The sequence below is a fragment of the Podarcis bocagei genome (assembly GCF_964188305.1).
Source record: "Podarcis bocagei genome assembly, chromosome: 7".
NCBI lineage: Eukaryota > Metazoa > Chordata > Lepidosauria > Squamata > Lacertidae > Podarcis > Podarcis bocagei.
In genome coordinates this window covers 72,583,763-72,606,563 of record NC_138132.1, presented here as the reverse complement: position 1 = coordinate 72,606,563, position 22,801 = coordinate 72,583,763, and the positions used below count along the sequence as shown (strand labels likewise).

The following is a 22,801-nucleotide window of genomic DNA, read 5'->3' as shown; positions in this document are numbered from 1 at the left end:
TTTGTATGCAATTTTCCCTAATACAGTGGTACCTCGGGTTACATACGCTTCAGGTTACATACTCCGCTAACCCAGAAATAGTGCTTCAGGTTAAGAACTTTGCTTCAGGATGAGAACAGAAATTGTGCTCCGGCAGTGCGGCAGCAGCGGGAGGTCCCATTAGCTAAAGTAGTGTTTCAGGTTAAGAACAGTTTCAGGTTAAGAACGGACCTCCGGAACGAATTAAGTACTTAACCCGAGGTACCACTGTATAATGCATTCTTGTACGCTATTTTCAGTACTATACGCATTGTTGTGCACGCTTTACCTCAGTATGTACTTTTTTTTATATGCGTGGCTTGGCTGGAGAAGTGCATTGCAAAATTCGGAGAGGTGAGAATTCTGAAGGATGGCTGAGGTTCCGTTTGCATACTTCTTTGTAAATTAGGTAGGTTTGCCTTTAAATGCGAGCTGAATCAAATTTGTGTGTGTCCGTGTCTGTGCATGTACACACATGAGCATCTATATTCCCCTCCTGAGCCTCAGCTGTGCCTAGTAGCGTTCAATCTGTTTACACACACAAGAAGAGGCAAGCAACAGCCGCTCAAGATGCTCCGGGGCAGGTAAAAAGGAAACAGAGGGCCTGTTTGGGATGCAAAGGGTAAGCTCTGCCCTCTTGGCAGAATATGCTTGGTGGGTCCTGAAGGCCTTCCTCCCAACCTCCCTACTGTGTTATGATCGGCACTCAAATGCACACCCACTGAGACATGCTCTCAGTGTTAATTTAATTTACAGAAAAAACAACACAGAGGCTAAACAGCAAAGCTCATTAGCACCAGGCAAAACACATAGCATGCAAAGCAAGCTGGGTGAAATGGGAAAGCACTGTGCCACCATCAGCCTCCACAACTGCCTCATGGGGGGGGGGGACCTACTGAGAAGAGTTGCTGTGCTCCTTAGACCTGGCACCTTTGAGCAGGCTTTGTGTCTTCTAATAAAGAGTCACCTTCAAAGGTAGCCCCACCTGTACATATTATAGAGGCATCATCTCTGTTGTCTTTTCAGCACCTACTGAAGGTCATCCTCTTTTGTTGAGAACTTTCTCAGTCTGCATCTGTACTGAAATTATTTTCAAGATGTTTTCTCTCTTGATGTTTGCCTCTTTGGGTTCATTTAGGAGAAAGGAAAGCCTATAAATCTGATATATAATAATAATGTTCATGCACTTGTTCTCCTAATATACGCATACTTTTGGTTGGAGAACTGCATTGCAAAATTCAAAGAACTGCAATTTTGAAGAAAGCCCGTACTTTGGCTCACATGTTGTTTTGGGAAGAGAAGAAGAAGAATAAGTTGTTGTTGTTGTTGTTGTTGTTGTTGTTGTTGTTGTTGTTGTTGTTCCAGGGGGGGTTGTTAGAATGCCACATTTGTCTTAATAGGAAGCAGAGAGCTTTGCCCATTTCGCCTCCTAGACAAAATTTTCTACTCCAAAGACAAAGCATTTGCCAATCAGGGCTCAATCTCAGGAGATCAGGATTGAGGAGAGGGAGGATGGCAGGAAAGCCAGCCAAGTGCAGAGGAATCCAAAAGAGAGCCTGCTTCAAAGCCTTTGGCAGAGACACAGCTCTGCAGATGCTCTGGGCCAAGCATTTCCTAGGAAGCAAACCACTCAGTGCGCTTAGAAAAGGTTGGAGGTGGAGCAGACAGCAAAAGAAAAGAGGTCTGTGAATTAGAAATGAAGACAAAGAATGAAGGCTTCAGGTGAGCTCAGCACAAGAGGGAACACTGATCAGCACCAAGGAAGAGTACAAAGGGTAGAGGCTGAAAGAGGGAACAGAGCAGACAGAGTGTGGAGGGTAGAGGTGGGGAGAAATTTGACCCAGTTAGGCAAGCTTAGCTAATTCACAATTGCCGAAACTGTATGTGAATGAAAGCAGAGCCATCCTTCAAAATTTGCACTTCACCGGATTCTCCAGCCAAGTAATGTGTACAAAAAGGCAGGCACCGGAGTAAAGTGATCCATGAAAATAACTTACCAAAAATGCATTATATTTGAGATAACTGCTTTGCAAAAAAGAAGTGTTTATTAGGAGAAATGCACACTAAAATGCTGATGAATTTTCATGAGGATTTAAAAATAAAAATAATTCGCACACTGATGTAGAAATGCAGAGTTTAATTTGAGATTGGGAAAAATGAGAAACTTGAGAGATACGGAAGTGACAGTTTTGCCCATCCCTGTTTTGTGGAAATGGGTGGGGGGATCTTGGTTCAAATCCATGCAAAAGCATGAAGCTCCATGGCCGACATTGGGCTGAATTACCGTATTTTTTGCACCATAACACTCACTTTTTTCCTCCTAGAAAGTAAGGGGAAATGTCTGTGCGTGTTATGGAGGGAATGCCTACGGGTGGCATGCCTATGGATTTTCCTCCTCTAAAAACTATGTGCGTGTTATGGTCAGGTGCGTGTTATAGAGCGAAAAATACGGTAATCATACTTTACTCCACAGACACTCCTCCTCCTATTTCTGCAATAGCACCCTCCCTCCTTGTGCCAACCATGCTTAGCCTAAACTGCTTCACAGGGTTGTTGTGAAGTTAAAAACGGAACAACCAGCAGCTGCCTCACTTGATGCACACCACCCTGAGCTCTGTGGAAAGAAATACAAAGGTCAAATGTAATAATGTGGACAACACAAGAAGAGCCCTCCTGGGCCATACCTGAGAGCTATCTACCAGACTCCTGCTTCTTATGGTGGCCAGCCAGATGCTTTGGGGAAAGCTACAGGCACAAGGGATGCAGGTGATGCTGTGGGTTAAACCACAGAGCCTAGGACTTGCCGATCAGAAGGTCAACGGTTTGAATCCCTGTGATGGGGTGAGCTCCCGTTGCTCAGTCCCTGCTGCTGCCAACCTAGCAGTTTGAAAGCACGTCAGACTGCAAGTAGATAAATAGGTACCGCTCTGGCGGGAAGGTAAACGGCGTTTCTGTGCGTTGCTCTGGTTCACCAGAAGCAGCTTAGTCATGCTGGCCACATGACCTGGCCAATAAAGTGAGATGAGCGCCCCAACCCCAGAGTTGGTCACGACTGGACCTAATGGTTAGGGGTCCCTTTACCTTTACCTTTACAGGCACAACAGCCTTCATCCAACTGTGTCCACTCTGCTCCCCACCACCCTTTGCTGCACTCTAACCTTAAATCTGAGTTGGGGGGGCAGAGAGATTAGAGGGCCAGTTATAGAGGGGCCTTGAGGGCCACATTTAATTCCCAGGCCCAAGATCCCCCACTGAGACAGAGTGGTTTAATAATCAATCCCTCTTCACAGGGAACTCTAGGAATTGTAGCCCTGAGAGGGGAATAGCGGGTCTCCTAACAACTCTCAGCACCTGTAGCGAAGTCCCATGTTTCTTCGGGGCAAGTCACAACTGCTTGAAGTGGTATTGTAGAGCCTTAAATGTATTGTGTGACTGTGACCCCTGTCACTTTCGCCCTCCCCTACTTTTACCCTGCGTGGAGTTCCAGAGCTATGTTTGCAAGGGCCTGGGAAACTGGATGGTGGTGTTTCAGAGGAAAAGCTACTGGCAGGAAAAGGATCAAGCTGTTCCACCGCCCAGTGCAATTAGGGGCCTGCCCCTTCATGCAGTTGCAATGGGATGTTTAGTTTGCCCCACTAAATCCCTTACAAGCATATAGAAAACGCTAGATGTGAAGGAGAGTGTGTGTGCTCACTAAGCTGCGTTCACTGTGCAAAATGGGTGCTGACTATAAAAGGGAACTTTGACACCTTCTCAAAAATGACCATACATGTACAGTGGAAAGAGAGACTGGCCAGTGGCTCCCTGGGGCATTAAAATAGTTTGAGATAATTCAGCAGCAAGGACAGTAATTCCCAGCTACTAAAATAGTGGACAGTCATTTTTAGAAAAAGCTGATTCTGCACGAAGGGCTTCTTTGTGGCACAAAACTTTGTGGTGCCATAGTGCACATGCGTGCACACATACACACACAAAATTTGTGTTGTGGGTGTCAACAGCTTTATATCATCATCACAGCAAGCAGTTCTAGCATTCCAGGGGGAATCAGACAGCTTCCAGTTTAGTACTTAGAAGCAAACTCTCCTAGGAAATTAGGACAAAATAGGACCAGGGCAAAATGAAACCGATTTGACGAACTTGAGTTAGACCTGCCCACGCATCGCTTCCAGCCAGGACACACCAGCTGCTCACATTCTTGGCTGGAAGCTGCAGGCCTTAAGTTCTTGAATGTTTAGGATCTATGGGTGATCTGCCGCTATGGATCAGTGGCGTGTCCCTTGCATGCAAAAGATGGCAGGTTCAGTCCCCAGCATCTCGCGACAGGGGACATTCCCAGCCCTATCTGTAACCCTGGCAAGCTGCTTCCAGTCAGTTTGTCCTGCTGAGCAGGACAAACCATTGGTCTGACACAGTACAAGGCACCTTCCTATGTTCCTTGCTGCGTAATTAAAAGGAGGACATTTGCAGGCAAGCAAAGTCACCTTACAAGGCATCTGCTTTAAAAAACTGCTTATGAGAAGACAACAAAAGATCACAAGAGTCGAAATATGTTCAAGGGTCTATTGTTCAGTCACCAAAGCAAACCTCAAGAGAAAGAGAAAGGAGAGAAGAAAATACCCATAAAATCGGAAGGTGACACACAAGGAGAGGCAGGGAAAGACATATTACAATCTGATCATTACTCTTTATAAGCCAGCAATACAAAGTCTGGAAAGGAGTTTAGTTTATTAGTGCCATATTATTTTTTTAAAAAAGAAGGCAGGCCTCAGTGAGTAGCATGTGTCTTCAAGCATGTAGTCCTCACCAAGGCAGTTTATTGCCCCCCCTTCCCGTCTCTTCCCATTTTCTTTTGGCTAAATTAAGTTACTGTGGACTGTTTAACCATTTGTTCCCCATCTCTAATACTCAACAATAGTAAAGGGCCTGGGTGGAGAGAATGCTTTGCACAGGAAACTGGGACACAGACACAGCTCCCAGAGATAGGAGACATATCAGAAGATCAAAGAGACCACTCCTATATTCTGCTGTTAATCCCTTCCCCTTCTGAAGGGCATGTTATAATTATTTCAGCCTATTCCCTCCCCCTCCTCTGTGAACCCTCCAACCCTGGGGGTCTTGTCTTTTAATCATTAGATCTAGATAAGTTTCCACAGGAGCCCCTGCCCCATTCAAGAAACATTGGGCAATATTAATTCTAGCTGAGGGAAATTCCCTATCTTCAAATATGAGCAACAGGGGTGGGCAACATAAAATCAAGAAAGAAGAGGGAATTAAGGCAATATTCTCTCCCTTTGGGGGCAGGGCGGGGAGGGTGGAAGGGGAGGGGAGGGCAAAAGCACTCAGGTTCAATACTTGGAAGCTTGTCTCACCCCTTATATACTTAATCAATGGCTGCATTCTGCAGGAGAGGGCATCCTGCAATAGCATCTTATCAGGAGGTCCGTTCTGCAAAATACAGTGGTACCTCAGGTTACAGATGCTTCAGGTTACAGACTCTGCTAACCCAGAAATAGTACCTCGGGTTAAGAACTTTGCTTCAGGATGAGAATAGAAATTGTGTGGTGGCGGTGCAGTGGCAGCAGCAGGCTCCACTAGCTAAAGTGATATCTCAGGTTAAGCACAGTTTCAGGTTAAGAATGAACCTCCAGAACGACGGCAAGGTGAAAACTCATAAAATGTTCAAAAACCATATTGTCAGAAAAGCAATATTTATGGTCTGGACAAAATACAAAGACTTATTAGAAGGAAAGACCCCGAGGTGGTTATCACCAGCGGAGGCCAAGGCTCGAAAAACCCCCAATATGGAGGCCGGCTGGCCGAAATATGGGGAAATATTAGAAAAAATTGGAGACAATTGGAGGCTGCAGAGCTACGAAAAATTAAAGAATAAGGTGCAGGATTGGTTTCATTATGCTCAAATCCAAGAGGTTTTTAAGCTGGACAAGAAAACAGGCTTCCAGGTGGAAAAATCGAAACTAGAGACAGAACTGTTAGAACCAAAGACTAAGGTACTTTCGAGAATGTATAACTTGCTGCTTAAATGGAACACTCAGGATGAGACAGTCAAATCAGCTATGATAAAATGGGCTCAGGACATTGGGTACAACATTATGTTTGAAGACTGGGAAAGGTTATGGACCACCGGTATGAAATTCACGGCATGTAATGCTTTGAAAGAGAATATTATGAAAATGATATATAGGTGGTACATGACCCCAGTCAAGCTTGCCCAGATATATCATTTGTCTGATAATAAATGTTGGAAATGTAAGGAGGCTGAAGGGACATTCTTTCACCTCTGGTGGACCTGTCCAAAAGTGAAGGCCTTCTGGGAAATGATTTACAATGAGCTAAAAAAGGTGTTTAAGTACACCTTTCCTAAGAAACCAGAGGCCTTCCTCCTGGGCATTGTCGGCCAGAAGGTGTTAAAGAAGGACAGAACTTTTTTTATGTATGCAACTACAGCAGCAAGAATTCTCATCGCAAAATATTGGAAGACACAAGATCTACCCACACTGGAAGAATGGCAGACGCAATTGATGGACTATATGGAACTGGCTGAAATGACTGGCAGAATCCGAGATTTGGGAGAAGAAACAATGGAGGAGGATTGGAAAAAAGTTAAGGATTATCTACAAAAATTTTACAAGTTATATGAATGTTAAGAATTTGCATGATTTGGAAAATCTAGCTTCAGCAATAAGATACGATGTTATGGGAATTTAAGTTATATTAATGAAAGGACTAATGTTTAAAATAATATTACATTTGTTTTTAAAGTAAATTGATAATAAGTATTTTAAACCCAAAATATAATTATTTGAAGGAACAAAAGAATACATGAAACAAGGTTATAATTTGCTGATATTTTTATTGTAAAAAACGCATGGTGAGGGAGACGTGGGGAAGTCCGGTTGGTTATAGAAAAATGTTATGGAAAGATGATTCTCTTTTTTCTTTTCTGTTATTTCTTTGTATATCTGATTCAGTTGTATCTGGAAAAAATGCAATAAAAAATATTATTAAAAAAAAAAAGAATGAACCTCCAGAACGAATTAAGTTCTTAACCCGAGGTACCACTGTAAAGGAATTGGGTCTTTACTGTTGTGGCACCTACCCTTCAGAATTCACTCCAGTTAAATATTAGTCAGGCACCATTTCTGTTGTCTTTTTGGAACCTACTAAATACCTTCCTTTTCCAGGAAGCATATTAAGTAGAGATCTTTCCCAGCCTGCATCTATATTGGAATTGTTTTATAAATGTTTTATTTTTTACTACTTGCGTGTTTGCTATCCTGGACTGCATCGGAAGGAAGGGCAGGATAGAAACATAATATAACAAGCCCCTTTTCTTCAACATCCTCATCACCTCTGGCATCTCCAGGTAGGGCTGGGAGAAACCACTGTCTGAAATCCTGGAGCACTGCTGCCAGTTCCATGTAGACAATGCTAAGCTGACTCAGTATAAGGCAGCTCCCAATGTTCAGGGGGAAATGGGAAAAAAGGGAAGGAAAATATGCCATCAAAGGTGTAAGAAAGAAGAATGCAGAATGGGTAAAGAAGACTACTACTTGCAGGGAAGTCCCTCCTCCAATCCTTCGCCTGCAAAGGAGACATTTATAAATAGCAAGAAAGAAGTGGAACTGTCCCTTCCTTGGCTACTCTTTGGGAAAGAAAGAGCTATAGCTGCAGTGAAGCCGCTTTCTGACATCCTGTAATGCCTCCCTTGCAAAGGGGACCGTAAAAGCAAGAAGGAAGAGAGAATTTCACCTTTGCTGAGGCACCTGGTGCTGCCTGCTTCCCCCTGGTCTCTGGTGTCTGCTACTCCTCCTACTTCGTTGCTCCTCCTTTATTGTACATGGTAAAGGTAAAGGTAAAGGTACCCCTGCCCGAACGGGCCAGTCTTGACAGACTCTGGGGTTTGTGCGCCCATCTCACATCTATAGGCCGGGGGCCAGCGCTGTCCAGAGACACTTCCAGGTCACGTGGCCAGCGTGACAAAGCTGCATCTGGCGAGCCAGCGCAGCACACGGAACGCCGTTTACCTTCCCGCTGGTAAGCGGTACCTATTTATCTACTTGCACCCGGGGGTGCTTTCGAACTGCTAGGTTGGCAGGCGCTGGGACCAAGCAGCGGGAGCGCACCCCGCCGCGGGGATTCGAACCGCCAACCTGACGATCGGCAAGCCCTAGGCGCTGAGGCTTTAACCCACAGCGCCACCCGCGTCCCAATTGTACATGGTACCCCCATCTTAAGGAGAGGGAGGGGTGCACCAGGCAAGAGTTCATCCTGTACTGGGCGAAGCTGCAACTTCACAGCAAGCATGTGATTGGTTATGGGCATTGGCCAGGAATGCCCCTCTCGTACAACTGGCTGTGTCCCAAGGACTCCTGATTGGCTAGGTCTTGCCAATCACAAGGAAAGGTGGCTGAATGGAGGATCAATGGGTCTGGATGCCCAGCCACACTGCTTTCATTGGAAATTGCTAAAGTAGCCTATGTGTTTTGATTGTACATAATTTTGTCTTTAGGCTTTACGCGCTATTCCCAGACTGTAACTCCCACATGAACTAAGAGTTGCCTGTAACTGTTAACTCCATAGATGCATGTGGTGGGAGGGTGGGGATTGAAGTTGATTAAGCAGCAGAGACAGGGACTGAAAATGGACTCTGGAGGGACAGACAGACTGATCTGATTGTCATTATGGAGGTTAGATGAAGTTGCGTCAAAGCAAACGCCACACCACACTTGCCAGTGCATTACCCCATCACTTTCCTTACTGCAGAATTTCCAATCTTTTGGAGAAGTAAGTCTGTTGCTCAAGACCTCCCAGTCACCTGTAACAACGAAACCTGAATTTGCCAGTATGTGACTGAATCCCGCTGTTATATGCGAAGTCCCTTTAGGTGCCAGTCTGAAATCTGTGTTTCTCCAGAACTTATGGATGCCACAACAGCACACACGTCAATTCTACTTGTCGCTATTAACCCAATTCTACTAGACGATAGTAACTCAAAGTTTAGCCTGATCTGCTAGTGGTGCATATGGCGAAGTGTTCTTATTTGCATACATGATGGAAAGGTGCCATGTTGCTGAAAGCACATTAGTTTCAATTTGCCATTTCAATAATCCATTTTTTAAATGTTAAACTTTTCCACCAGGACTTTTTACCACACCCTTTCCATCCATTTTTTAAATGAACAACCCTTTTGTACAGTGAGGGGGGAAAGTATTTGATCCCCTGCTAAATTTGCCCATTGGCCATCTGATGAAGAAATGACCAGTCCATAATTTTAATGGTGGGTTTATTGTGGCTGTGAGAGACAGAATAACAACAAGAAAACTCCCAGAAACCCAGTCAGTCAGAGATTGATATGCATTAAAATGAGTGAAATATGTATTTGATCCCTTTGCAAAAGATGACTTAGTACTTGGTGGCAAAACCCTTGTTGGCAATTACAGAGGTCAGACATTTCTTGTAAGTGGCCACCAGGTTTGCACACATATCAGGAAGTATTTTGTCCCACTCCTCTTTGCAGATCCTCTCCAAGTCAGTAAGATTTCGAGGCTGATGTGTAGCTACTCAAACCTTCAGCTCCCTCCATAGATTTTGATGGGATTAAGGTTTGGAGACTGGCTAGGCCACTCCAGGACCTTGATGTGCTTCTTCCTGAGCCACTCCTTTGTTGCCTTGGCTGTGTGTTTTGGGTCAATGTCATGCTGCAATACCCACCCTTGACCCATTTCCGATGTCCTGGCTGAGGGAAGGAGGTGCTCACCCAAGATTTGACGATACACGGTCCCGTCCATCGTCCCTTCGATGCGGTGAAGGTGTCCTGTCCCCTTAGCAGAAAAACACCCCCAAAGCATAATTTGTCCCCCTCCATGTTTGACGATGGGGGTGGTGTTCTTGGGGTCGTAGGTAGCATTCCTCCTCCTCCAAACACAGAGAGTTGAGTTGATGCCAAAGAGCTTAATATTGGTCTCATCTAACCACACCACTTTCACCCAGTTCTCCTCTGGGTCATTCAGATGTGCATTGGCAAACTGCAGATGGGCCTGTAGATGGGCTGTCTTGAGCAAGGGGATTTTGCGGGCTTTGCAAGATCTCAGTCCTTCACGGCGTAGTGTGTTACCAACTGTTTTCATGGTGACTATGGTGCCAGCTGCCCTGAGATCATTGACAAATTCCCCCTGTGTAGTTGTGGGCTGCTTCATCACCGTTCTCATGATCATTACAACTCCACGAGATGAGATCTTGCATGGAGCACCAGACCGAGGGAGGTTGACAGTTATTTTGTGTTTCTTCCATTTGCGAATTATTGCACTAACTGTTGTCACCTTCTCACGAAACTGTTTGGCAATAGTCTTGTAGCCCAGTCTAGCCTTGTGCAGGTCTACAATCTTGTCCCTGACATCCTTGGACAGCTCTTTGGTCTTGGTCATGATGGCTACTTTGGAATCTGCTAGATTGATTGCTTCTGTCGACAGGTGTCTTTTGTACAGGTACTGTAACGAGCTGGGATTACAGGTAAAACCTCTCCCTTACAGCAGGTGTCTCTAATCTCAGCTCCTTACATACAGTGAAGATACCAGGTAGCCTGACATCTGGCTGGTTGATAGAGGATCAAATACTTATTTCACTCATTATAATGCACATCAATCTCTGACTTTTGTCTTCTGGGTTTATGGGGGTTTTCCTGTTGTTATTCTGTCTCTCACAGCTACAATAAACCTACCATTAAAATTATGGACTGGTCATTTCTTCATCAGATGGCAAATGGGCAAATTTAGCAGGGGTTCAAATACTTTCCCCCCTTCACTGTATCTGTCCAAAATCCTGCTACTTCCATCTTTGCAGCAGCTTCTTAATTAGATCTACAGTGGTACCTCAGGTTAAGTACTTAATTCGTTCCAGAGGTCCATACTTAACCTGAAACTGTTCTTAACCTGAAGCAGCACTTTAGCTAATGGGGCCTCCCGCTGCCGCCGTGCCGCCGGAGCATGATTTCTGTTCTCATCCTGAAGCAAAGTACTTAACCCGAAGTAATATTTCTGGGTTAGCAGAGTCTGTAACCTGAAGCGTATGTAACCTGAAGCGTATGTAACTTGAGGTACCACTGTATATGCAATAAATCCACATCCCATTCCATGCAAAGTGACACCATACCCAGAAGTTGTGAGGGATCAATTATGTGGGCTTCTGTTTTCAGATATGATGCCAAACACCCCTTTTTCTAGGGGCCCCTGACCCTTACACACCACCACTACATACGAGCTGGAATTGTTTTGGGAGACTGCAGGGGTAGGAAACCTTGTTCAACCTGAGGGCCACATCTCCTTCTGGACAACATTCTGAGGGCCACATGCCAGTGAAGCAGGTGAAGCAACCAAATTTACTTTTGTTCAGGGGACTAGTTTCTACACACATCCCAACTAGGACACATTCCAACTAAGTAAAAAAAGATTTTGGTGCAAAACAGGGCCAGTGGTTGGTGTGGCCTGGGGAAGAGTTCTAAGGGCCAGACAGAGAGGCCTGTAGAACAACTTGGCCCCTGGACCTGAGGTTCCCCATCATCCTTTATGTTTGAAAGGTAGAAGTGATGCTGGTGTGACCCAACTTGGAGCAGGCTGGAACTCCATCCGCTCCATCTGGTGGATTAATATCCCAAATGGCTACTGCAAAAGATCAGGATTTAAACCTCCCCAGATGAAAGTACTTGTAACAGAAAAATCCCATACCAGTAACTAATGACTAACCCTAGAAATTGAGCTTTTCGTTTAATAACTGAGGAAAACTGGCATCCCCAGCTTTCCCACCCCATTTGCAGGGAGCAATATTGGGGACACCATTTTGTTGAGTATTCCTGTTTGGGGGAGGGGGCAATGAAAATTTCTCCAACAGTTCCTAGGGCTGAGACGCTACAAAATTACCGTCTTTTAAGGTTTTTCTTCTTCTGTTCTGCTACAGCAGCAAATAGCAGCTGCCACTGCACTGCCCACAACAACATCCCAGCATTCTTCTGGAGCACTGAGGGAGGAAATGGCGGCCACCACAAGGGAAAAAATTGCAGAAAATATTCAACAAAATGGCCGTCTCTTTCAAGAAGAGCGCAAAAATACAACAGAACATTATCAGAAATGAGGGAGAAATTTTGTCTCTGGTCTAGTGTTTAGTAACTATGCAGGTGAACTGGATGGGGAGGTGAGGTTGAGGTGTGTGAAAGAAAGAGAAATAAATAAATCCTGTATTGCAAGCAAACTTCAAGGGTTAAAGGCTTCCTGGCAGCTGTTTTACTTGGAATTAGGCTTTGTAGCTGCACCCAACAGAAAAATAGCAGCTTAGGTGGCATTAAAAAAAAATTCCCCATAGTAAATGTGTAATTAATTAGCCTTCCCACCTCTCTCCCCACCCCCAACTGAGCTAAGATTCACATAATCAGACCCTTGAGACCTGCCTCCCCCTTCCTATCAAAGTCAGGCAGCAATTCAAAGCCAAATTAATCATTCAGCAAGTAGGTGTAATGCTGCCATTTACATGATTTAAAAGCTGGAGCAGCCGCCCCAAGGCTTGTGCAGGAGAAGAAGTTTAAAGGTCAAAGCAAGGCTGAGAAAACAGATTTTAGTATTATTGAAAAAAGAAAAAGAGAGGGGGAAGTTCTGATAGAGATCATCAGCAGAACAGCTGGAATCTGAATACCTTTTCTGATTGTGTGCCTGCGGTATCAGCAGGCATTAATCTGGACAAGTATCAATGGAAGCTGGCCTATTAGGGCAAATGGGGCTCTGCCCTGCCAACCTCAGTCTTCCCTCAGCCAGCCTCCACCAGCCTCCCTTCTTATGAAGCCAGCCGAAAGGACACCATTGGCTGTCAGCTTTCTCCTCCATCTTGCCCCTTGTAGAACTCAGGAGGGAAGAGGGTGGGGACAAAACTAGAATTAGTTGGCTCTGCTTGTCATTGGCTCTGTCTACACTTGGGCAGATGAATTACACATTTACACAAATGTGTCATATTGCCACATGGGTTCTGGACTCAAGTTCTAGGTGCATCATTCTGTGTTCTAGGTTCATCATCCAATGGCATATTCACACCTCAAAGCCAAATGAGTTACAGCCAAACTAGATCCGACTGTGGTAGGGATGGAATTATTTTATATGTTTAGCTCACTCATTGGCTTTTTTTATTACACAAGGGCTGAGCTGTGAAATGTTTTTGGACCGCTATTTTACTGGATCAGTTTTATTGGGATGAGATGTTTTCATTTTATGTACAAGAACTGCTTTTGGCAGGGCTTTCCCCTGAAAGGTGGCCTATAAATATTTTAAAAGAATAAAATTATAAAACAGGGTAGGGGTCCTTCAGTAAAAGAAGGGAGCATTCGGGCCCCTTCCCTGCATTCATCTCTCATGCCCTATTTCAATAGAGGACCCCAGGTCCAAGGCCCAAATGTGGCCCTCCAAGCCACTCTATCTGGCCCTCAGAACTCACCACAAGGGCACAACCCTCACTGACACTGCTTTGCACCACAAGTGTTTTTGCCTGGCTGGAATATGCCCTGGAACTCCTGATAATGCCTCTTGCTTCCCAGGATGGCAGCTAGAGAGGGTGTGTGTGTGTGCAAGTGTGTGTTGAAACGAGTCTAGTGCACAAGGGTAAAATTCAGATTTGCTGCTCTACCCACCTTTGCCTCTAGTCCCACCCACCACTGCCATGTGGCCCCCAGAAGGTTGTCCAGAAGGAAATGTGGCGCTCAGGCTGAAAAAAGTTCCCTACCTCTCCCCTATCTTCTCAGTCATTTTTGTTGTTGTTGTTCCTGACTCACTTCCAGTATTGGAGGTGGTAACAGAAAAAACAAATGCAACTAGTTAATGAGGTGGTTGAAATCCCAGTTCAGTCTACTGGCTTTGGCCTTTGAGGACCTAACGTCGTGGGATGAGGACATAGGAAGCTGTGTCATACAAAATGAGGTTATTGGTCCATATAGCTTAGTATTGTCTACAGTGACTGGCAGCGACTTCCCATGGTTTCAGGCATACCTACAGATGCCCTTGGGGACTGAATCCGTGACCTTTCGCAATGGAAGCCTGTACTTTGTCGTTGAGCTACAGCTCTTCCATGTACCTTTTCAGCCTGTGGCCACTGATGAATAACCTCTTTTTGATCTCAGTGAATGTTTTAGGCCATCTCTCTCTCCCATAGTTCACACCTTTGAAGCTGATCTCATGACGCCCAATTAGCTTTCCCCATAATCACCAGAGCTAGTCCACTTTCTCCAAAGGTATCCAAAATTCCCTTGGACAGGCATTGCTACCTTTATCCCTGAACCTCAGAGTGCTCACCATCTTCTACGTATTCCCATCCAGACCTTGCACCAGCTGAGCGGTGGAAGGATCAGCCCCCATCGCTAACAATCTTCTTCTTTCCCAAGCTGAGACTCCTTTTATTCATTCTGTCTTTATGAAGCGATCCATCAACGTGCTGTCATAACAAGTTGTTTGCCAATTTGAAACCCAACAGTTTGCCTCGTGTAAGTGTTAAAAATTGTCATCTTGGCAGTTTTCATGCATACAAAAGTGAGATTTTTTCCCCACCTCCACCCCTCAATTTGCTTCCGCAGTGCAGCAAGTCAGGGTTGGGCTGACTTCAGGCTTGTTCAATGTACTTTGTCTTCTACTGTAACCCCGAGTTCTACCAACCAGAGTCAAGTGCAAAGAAGGCAAAGGGTTGTATTCAACTAAATTTTACTAGACCCACTTGAATTAATGGTCCTGTCCATTAATTTCAGTGGATGTACTCTGAGGAGGGACGCGGGTGGCGCTGTGGGTTAAACCACAGAGCCTAGGACTTGCCGATCAGAAGGTCAGCAGTTCGAATCCCCGTGACAGGGTGAGCTCCCGTTGCTCGGTCCCAGCTCCTGCCAACCTAGCAGTTCGAAAGCACATCAAAGTGCAAGTATTTAAACAGGTACCGCTCCGGCAGGAACGTAAACGGCGTTTCCGTGCGCTGCTCTGGTTCGCCAGAAGTGGCTTAGTCATGCTGGCCACATGACCCGGAAGCTGTACGCCGGCTCCCTCGGCCAATATAGCGAGATGAGCGCTGCAACCCCAGAGTCGGTCACGACTGGACCTAATGGTCAGGGGTCCCTTTACCTTTACCCTTACTCTGAGGAAGGCTAACACTGGATGCAACTCACACAGTTAGAACAGGTGTGGGAACCTTAGAATTGGAGGCCCTCTCCATTTGGTCCTTGGGGTTTTGCACAAGCCCCTCCCCTCCCAATGTGGCCAAATTTTGTGTAGCCGCTATTAGGCGCAGGAAACAAGAGCTTTCCAATGTCAATATGCAGGCGAAGGCAAATACTTAATTTTATGTATGTTGTCTAATTTTAAATTGCTGTTATGGCCTAATTTGTATTGAAATTGTTCTTTGTTTTTTCCGGTGTTATGCTTCGTTGACTAGCTGTACGAGTTAATCTGGTCTGTGACCGTTTAATGAAATTTGATTTGAAGCCCCTCCCCTCCCCTCACAGCACTCCCTTTCTCACTCAGATTCTTCCTATGGGTCACCAAAAGAGGAGAACTCAGGCTTCAAGGCCAGGACACTGTAGAACCTGACACAGAGGTTACCTTCCTCGCTTGCAAGCCTGCGCACCCCCAAAAGTGTACGCAGTGTTTTAGGGCTGAAGGCTCCCAAGGCTGCTCACATAAAAATACCAACAACATAATTCCAAAGAAATGCAATCCTACTGAAACAGCAGTAAACATAATTCCAAATGCCAGCACCACACTCTTATAAAATTCGCTGAATAGCTTAAAAGAAGCAATATAAAGCCAACATTTTAGAAAGAGCAGCCATAAGATACATCTTAAAAACCTAAAATAAAAACCAGCATAGCTTCTTCACTAAAATCATACTGGAAGAAGGGTGTTTTCAGAGCCTATTTAGAAGTCATGTGTGTGAGTTCCACAGGTATGGGGCCAACACCCAAAAGGCCCTGTTTCTGGGGCCTACCTAGCAGATTGATTTTAAAAGCCAGTGCAGGAAGATAGTCTATGAGGTCTCATAAGGCCTGGACAGGTGTATATGGGTAAAAGTGGTTCTTCAAATAACCACAAACCATTTAGGGTTTTAAATAGTAACCACAAACCATTTAGGGTTTTAAATAGTAACACTAGCACTTTAATGTGGGCAGGGATATAGTAAAATACATACTAATAAATAATAAAGAGATTCAGAATGGGACACCAATTACAGCAAAGCCTTCTCTTTCCTTGCCTGTCCTGCAACCCAGATTCAGTCTTCTCCCTGAGTCATGATATAGCCTTCATACAGAGGGATTCTCACAGCCTCCTATATATCCAGCTAGCCTTGATCATCCTTAAAATTCTATCTACTTCTGATATCTCTCTGTAGGTCAGTAGTAGGCTGGGTCATGTGGGGTAATTGTAGGTCAGGTGACCAGCTGCTCAGTAACTTTGCACTACTATAGGTCTGCCACTGACACAACAGCACCACATACAGTTGTTAAGATGGTGGCCTTTTATTTATGTGAACTAGGATGGACATTTGCTACAACCTCCAATGAATCAGGTTACATTGTGGAGGTCATATCTCAGCAGCCTACATTCTGCTTGCTGTGATTCCTGCATTGCAAGAGGTTGGGTTAGATGACCCTTGGGAGAGATCCTTTTCAACTCCTTAATTCTGTGCCTAAGAACTTCTATTGGACATACAAATTTTATTCTGACTTACTGCGCAGTTCTTCAGATATTCTCTTATATGAACTTTTGTAATGTGACTCCAAATGCCGTTGCAAACATTACTCTAATGTACTTGGTCTATATCATAGCTGTCAACTTTTCCCTTTTCTTGCGAGGAATCCTATTCAGAATAAGGGAATTTCCCTTTAGAAAAGGGAAACATTGACAGCTATGCTCTATATTCTGTTTTCTAAAACTAAATAAAAGTCATTTACTAAGAGTCTACATGAAATAGTAGGCACAATCCAAAGACCATTAAGCTCTTTGCTCTCTTGTTGCTCTCGTTAGCTCTTTTCTAACGAGAGCAACGAGCTTAAGCACATGCTTAAGTAATTTCCAATGGGTTAGAGCCAGACTAAGGCTTGTAGCCAAGGAACTTTTACTCTGAGTAGACCCACTGAAATTAATGGACCAAATTTAGTCATGTTCATTAATTGCAATGAACTCATAAACCTTTGAGGAGGACTAACATTAGATACAACCCTAAGATTTAGCTGAAATCACTTAGGCTTAAATCATGGCTCATTTCTACCACTGATTTCAACAGGTCCCAAGCTTAGGGTTGTCTCTAAGTTCTACTCAAAGTATTATTTGTTTTACATTTATTTCATGCCTTTCACATTAAGGTCCCAGGGTGGGTTGCAGCAACACAACATTAAAAGCAGTTTAAAACAACTTGCAACCAAAAAGAAAAGGTGTTCCTAAAATATACACCTCAAGCCAGGGCAAAGAGGTGTGTCTTTAGCAGCCTCTAGAAGCTGTATAACAGGCATAGGGAAACTCCGGCCCTCCAGATGTTTGGGACTACAATTCCCATCATCCCTGACCACTGGTCCTGTTAGCTAGAGATGATGGGAATTGTAGTCCCAAACATCTGGAAGGCCGGAGTTTGCTGTATAATGAAAGAGCCAGACACACTGAGCCATTGAAATTAATGGACCGAAGTTAGTTGTGTCCATTAATTTCAGTGGGTCTATTTTTACTAGTGGTATATACCGTACATTATTATATATTTGTTTGTTGCTTTTTACAAAATGTCCCCAAAACAGAGAGCACCATGCACGTTTAAAATCCAAAATGCCATACAGTAAACAGAAATAAAAAAATTCCTTCCAGTAGCACCTTAAAGACCAACTAAGTTAGTTCTTGGTATAAGCTTTCGTGTGCATGCACACTTCTTCAGATACACTGAAACAGAAGTTGCCAGATCCTTCTATATAGTGAGAAGGTGGGGAGGGGTATTACTCAGAAGGGTGGTGGGAATCGTTTAAGAGTTGTCAACAGGCTCATCTCAGCTATCTGCCAATCTCCGATTCCCACCACCCTTCTGAGTAATACCCCTCCCCACCTTCTCACTATATAGAAGGATCTGGCAACTTCTGTTTCAGTGTATCTGAAGAAGTGTGCATGCACACGAAAGCTTATACCAAGAACTAACTTAGTTGGTCTTTAAGGTGCTACTGGAAGGAATTTTTTTATTTTGACTATGGCAGACCAACACGGCTACCTATCTGTAACAATAAACAGAAAGTAAAACATAAGAATATGAAAATTGTGTATCCACCAACAAAAATAATACATACCAGCATTAGACCTACTCACTGAGATCACCCAGAGGAGTGCTTTTAGCTGCCCCCCTCCATTTCACAGATTGGGGCCAGATTTGCCTCAGCCAGAAGCAAGGCATTTAGCATTGCCCATCCCATGCTGTGGAACACTCTTCCAGCAGAGATGCGGCAGGCACCCTCACGCTTGACTTTCAGGCATCTCTTGAATACGTTTTTTTGTGTGCTGAAAGGCCTTTGCAACTGCTTAAATTTTTGATTAGTCACCTGAATGATTATCTGCATTTATTTTAAGTGATGTTTTATGTTAGAGACTATACCCCTCTTTGGTACGTTTTAGCCTATGACAGTACAGAAATACTTTTTTATAAATAAATAAACAAACTTGTTGGTGCCTTATAGTGCAATCCTGACCATGTCAAATCAGAGGTAAGCGCTAGAGAATTCAGTGGGGCTCACTCCCAGGTAAGTGGGGTTAGTACTGCAACTTTTGGCTTGATCCAGCCTACTGAAGTGAACAAGATAAAAACATACCAAGCCCAGCAGATTCTATGCCAAGGTTGCATATTTGCCATGCTAAAAAGCAACAGCAACAAGAAAAAGGGGAAGAAACGTTTTCTTCAGAAACGCTTGTTCTCTAAGGGATAGGTGGGGGTTGAGGGTAGAATTTCCCTTTTTTATTTGGCAGTATCTGTGGGTTTCTTTGAAGCGTATATTTTTTGATCTCCAGAGTGCACTTATAGACATTTTTAATAATTTACAAACATAAAATGTAATAGAGACCTTACCTGTGATATACAGAGAACACCCATCCTGTCTGCATCTGAAAATTTAAAACAATAAAAGAAAAATTATTTCTGAAAGGTTTTTAGTAGCTCAGCCCACAGTCCCTGCACTTTAAAATTTTTATCGGCCCTGGAAGCAACTTACTAGTGTGGTGCTCAAATTAGCAGGGAGAAGGTGTGTGTGTGTCCTTCCTTAACATAATTCACAAGTCCCACCTCCAACTCCCTCCATGTATATTTTTTAAAAACAATAAGGAGGTCCTCCCTCCTCTGTCCTCCACTGTAATTCAAGTTGCCAGTCCTCAGTATTGTAGGTGAAAACCCCAAACTGCTTTTAGCCGTGCTTGGAATAGTACTGAATAATTCCTTCTGAGAATCAGAGATAAAAAAGAAACAACTTTATGGCATGGGGAACTAATACAGTACTCATCAAGATGTAAAAATGGATTTCTTTCTTTGAACAAAGAACAGCTGATCTTGGGAGCTGGTTGCCAGATGATGTGCTACTAGCCAATGGAATTGCAACATAGATGGAAGGTAGTTAATAGCCTCAAATGTTTCTAATCTTCTTGCTAAATGGGTTCGAGAGCATAAGTCAGCTAAAGCCAGCGGATGGGACTTGGAAAATTCTATTTAAGGTTTGCACTGTTGTGAACTTGTATGTAAAGCTGCCAGAGATGGTTGCTATACAAAGATGGCTGGTTGCTATACAAATATGGTATACTTGAGATTAATGGATTCCTCAATAAATACCCCCCACCCCAGTCATTTCAAATCTCATGATTTGAAGTAGCATCACAAGAATGTCAGCAACTTTCAACACAGACAAGAAAAATTGTAGCTCTCAAACCCCGCAGGCAGGGAGGAAGAGATAATCATAAAATGTGTCCTGCAAGAAAATGTTGCTGGCCATTGCTTGCAGTCACAATGGCTGCATTCCAGCTCCACTGTTGGAAGCAATGTGTTTTTGAATACCAGTTGATGGGAATCCACAAGTGGGAAACGGAGCTGTTAGGTCCTGCTTTCAGGCTTCTCATAATGGGCATCTGGTTGGCCATTGTGAGAACAGGATGTTGGTTTAGATGGGCCAGTGGCCTAACCCAGCAGGGCTCTCCGTATGTTCTTATTCACTGTAGCCTTGTTGTATAGCTTTAAAAAGTGGTCAGACAAATTTATAGAGGAGATGGATGGCAAACGCTACTAGTCATGATGGTTGTATATTGCTTCTGCTGTTGGAGGGCAGTATGATAGTGAACACCAGTTATTGGGAATCCACAAGTGTTGAGAGTGCTATTGTGCTCAGGTCCTGCTTGCAGTCTTCCCACAGGCATCTGGTTGACCACTGTCAGAACAGAATTCTGGCCTAGATGGGCCCACAGCCTAATCCATCGAAGCTTTTCGCATGTTCTTAACCTATCTACTATATATTCTAGAAAGTGGTTTGTCTGCTCATTCTGCATTTGGACACATCTTAAGATGTCATAACTGAATTTTTCATGATGGCTCCCATGAGCAAAGAGAAGATTTCCATCTATATTTGGATACAACTGAATGACATTTTGAATCAAGATGGCAGCCTGGCCCTTTCAAACCTGTACTGATTTCAAAACTGTACTGGTTCTATTTAGGTTTTTTAAGAATTATTAAGCGGGCATGAGACTGCCAGTGTATCATACCTCCCCTCCAACAAGATATGGCAAGTCTGTGCTATCACCATCTTCTGACATCACTAACGGCGAATTTGTGACATCACCAAACCCCCTGCTTCTCAGTCTTTTGAGTCACAGGAAATCCTAGCCACCATAAGTGGGTCGTAAATGACACAGACCCATTTATCTATGATGGAATAAAAATAATCGCAGAAAGATCGACAGACATCTTATGAGACCAATTTATCCCACCCCCCTTTTCTTTTTGCACTTCTGCCAACCGAGTAGGTGTTAAGGAAATATGGCGTGGATGTTCTATTTTTCGAGCCATAGCATCAGTCATGAAGAAAAACGATTCCTCACAAAAAGCTTGCATTCGCCAGATGTACCAAAGACTACGTATCGCCACATCACAGGACAAAATGATCTGCCTCCAAGGGCCCTGATAAGCCTATCTTTTGAAATGCTGCCCACTGGCGAGAACAAACTCTCTGAATGGCGATGATCTGCTCTCTTCTAGAACAACCCCTCCACACAAACACACACACACGCACGCACACACACACACTTTTAAGTGATTCATTTACTCCCACACACTCTTCACTTCAGCTGCTTTTGTTTTCCTCAGCAGCGCAATGTGTCTAATACATGGTAAAACGCGCTGTGCCAAACGTCAGCTCTGTGAGCTGTTGGGAACACACACGAATGTCAAGGTAATGACGTCGACAGCGAGGCAGAAGAGCTCAAGAAGGCCTCTCACATTCAGCTTGGCTGGCCTTGCAGGCTGAAAAGGACCCAACCAATGTGCCTCATTCTTCTTCCCTTCCCCTCCCAACCAACCCTCTGAATACCTGGTCTTGGCCTTCCTACTTCCATGGCCGCCTTTTGTTTACCTCAGTCATCCCCAGTGTGTCTATTCATGCTCAAGTTGTGGAATGTTCTCCCAAGTAAGTTTTCCTTTTAAACCCACCACCTTTTGCCGTGTTGTGGTGCTGGGGCGCTTTCATTCACCCCTCCCCATCTCCCCGCTTTCCTCCTCTCTTTCCTATTAGCTATTTGTGTGGAAAAACAAGCAATTTATGTTCCACCTGCTCATAAACACAATAATAAAGAGAGAGAAAGGGAGAAAGGGAACAAACTGTTTTTCAGCGCAGCCACTGCCTTAGCAACCGATTAAAGCGTGTGCGGGAAGAAGAATGGAGAGTTTCAGGGTGAGAGGGAGTGCCCTTTACCGCCTCAGAAATCTCCAGGGGCTACATTCTGCCTTTAATTACATTTCCTGGAACCCTTCAAGGCTGCAGGAGTTGGTGGGTTTGCAAAGTGGAGCTCGTAATAGCAGGCCACAGAAGCAGCCCCGTGTGGAGACGGCAGTGGAGGAAAAACAAGTTGGGTGTGGGTGAGTCGGAGAGGGGAGCAAGAAAGCAAAACCAAGGATTGTTAGATTGAGGAAGTTGAGAACTGCGTGACAAAAAAGAAGAAGAAGAAAGGGGGGGGGACGTCTCAAAGGGGCCTGTCTGTGTGGAGTTGTCCCCTGGGGGTTGGTGGTGTAGGTGAAAAGGGGCCACAATGTGGCAAAAGTTCCTGGCTTTGATGTGGCACACCACCACTTTCCCAACACAAGCTCCCAAACTATGCAGTGCTGTTTTTCTAGAAAAAGAGGAGCCGGAACTCACCCTTGTTCTCTTAGAATGGCAAAGGTGCCTGCCTGAGAGGTGCTGGAACAGAGTTCCTGTGAGTTCCAGCTGGAAAAAAGCCCTGGAGCAGATTCAAGATTCATGGATGAGAATATATATATATATATATATATATATATATATATATATATATATGCTTTCAAGATATCCCTCAAGTAATTAATGAACAAAAGAAGAAAAGGCACATTAACCTAGGAACTTCCTCTCTGCCCAGAACGTTGGAGGCTATACACCACACCCCCTCAACAGTATTTATAGGAACTCAAACACTGAGATCCTGCTCTGTTCTAGTAACAAGAAGCCGAAAGCACCAGCCTGAAGATGACGAGT

The 22,801-nt window shown here is 44.3% G+C and overlaps 1 protein-coding gene across 3 annotated transcripts in view; it reads right to left on the bottom strand.

Annotated features, from left to right (window-relative positions):
* Positions 1-22,801, bottom strand: part of LOC308591136 (uncharacterized protein) — a 164,184-nt gene that overhangs the window by 76,625 nt on the left and 64,758 nt on the right. For all 3 annotated transcript variants that reach the window (XM_081201755.1, XM_081201756.1, XM_081201757.1), the window contains one exon: positions 19,132-19,166. In XM_081201755.1, the coding sequence (XP_081057881.1) occupies positions 19,132-19,166 (35 nt within the window). The remainder of the gene's footprint in view (positions 1-19,131; positions 19,167-22,801) is intronic.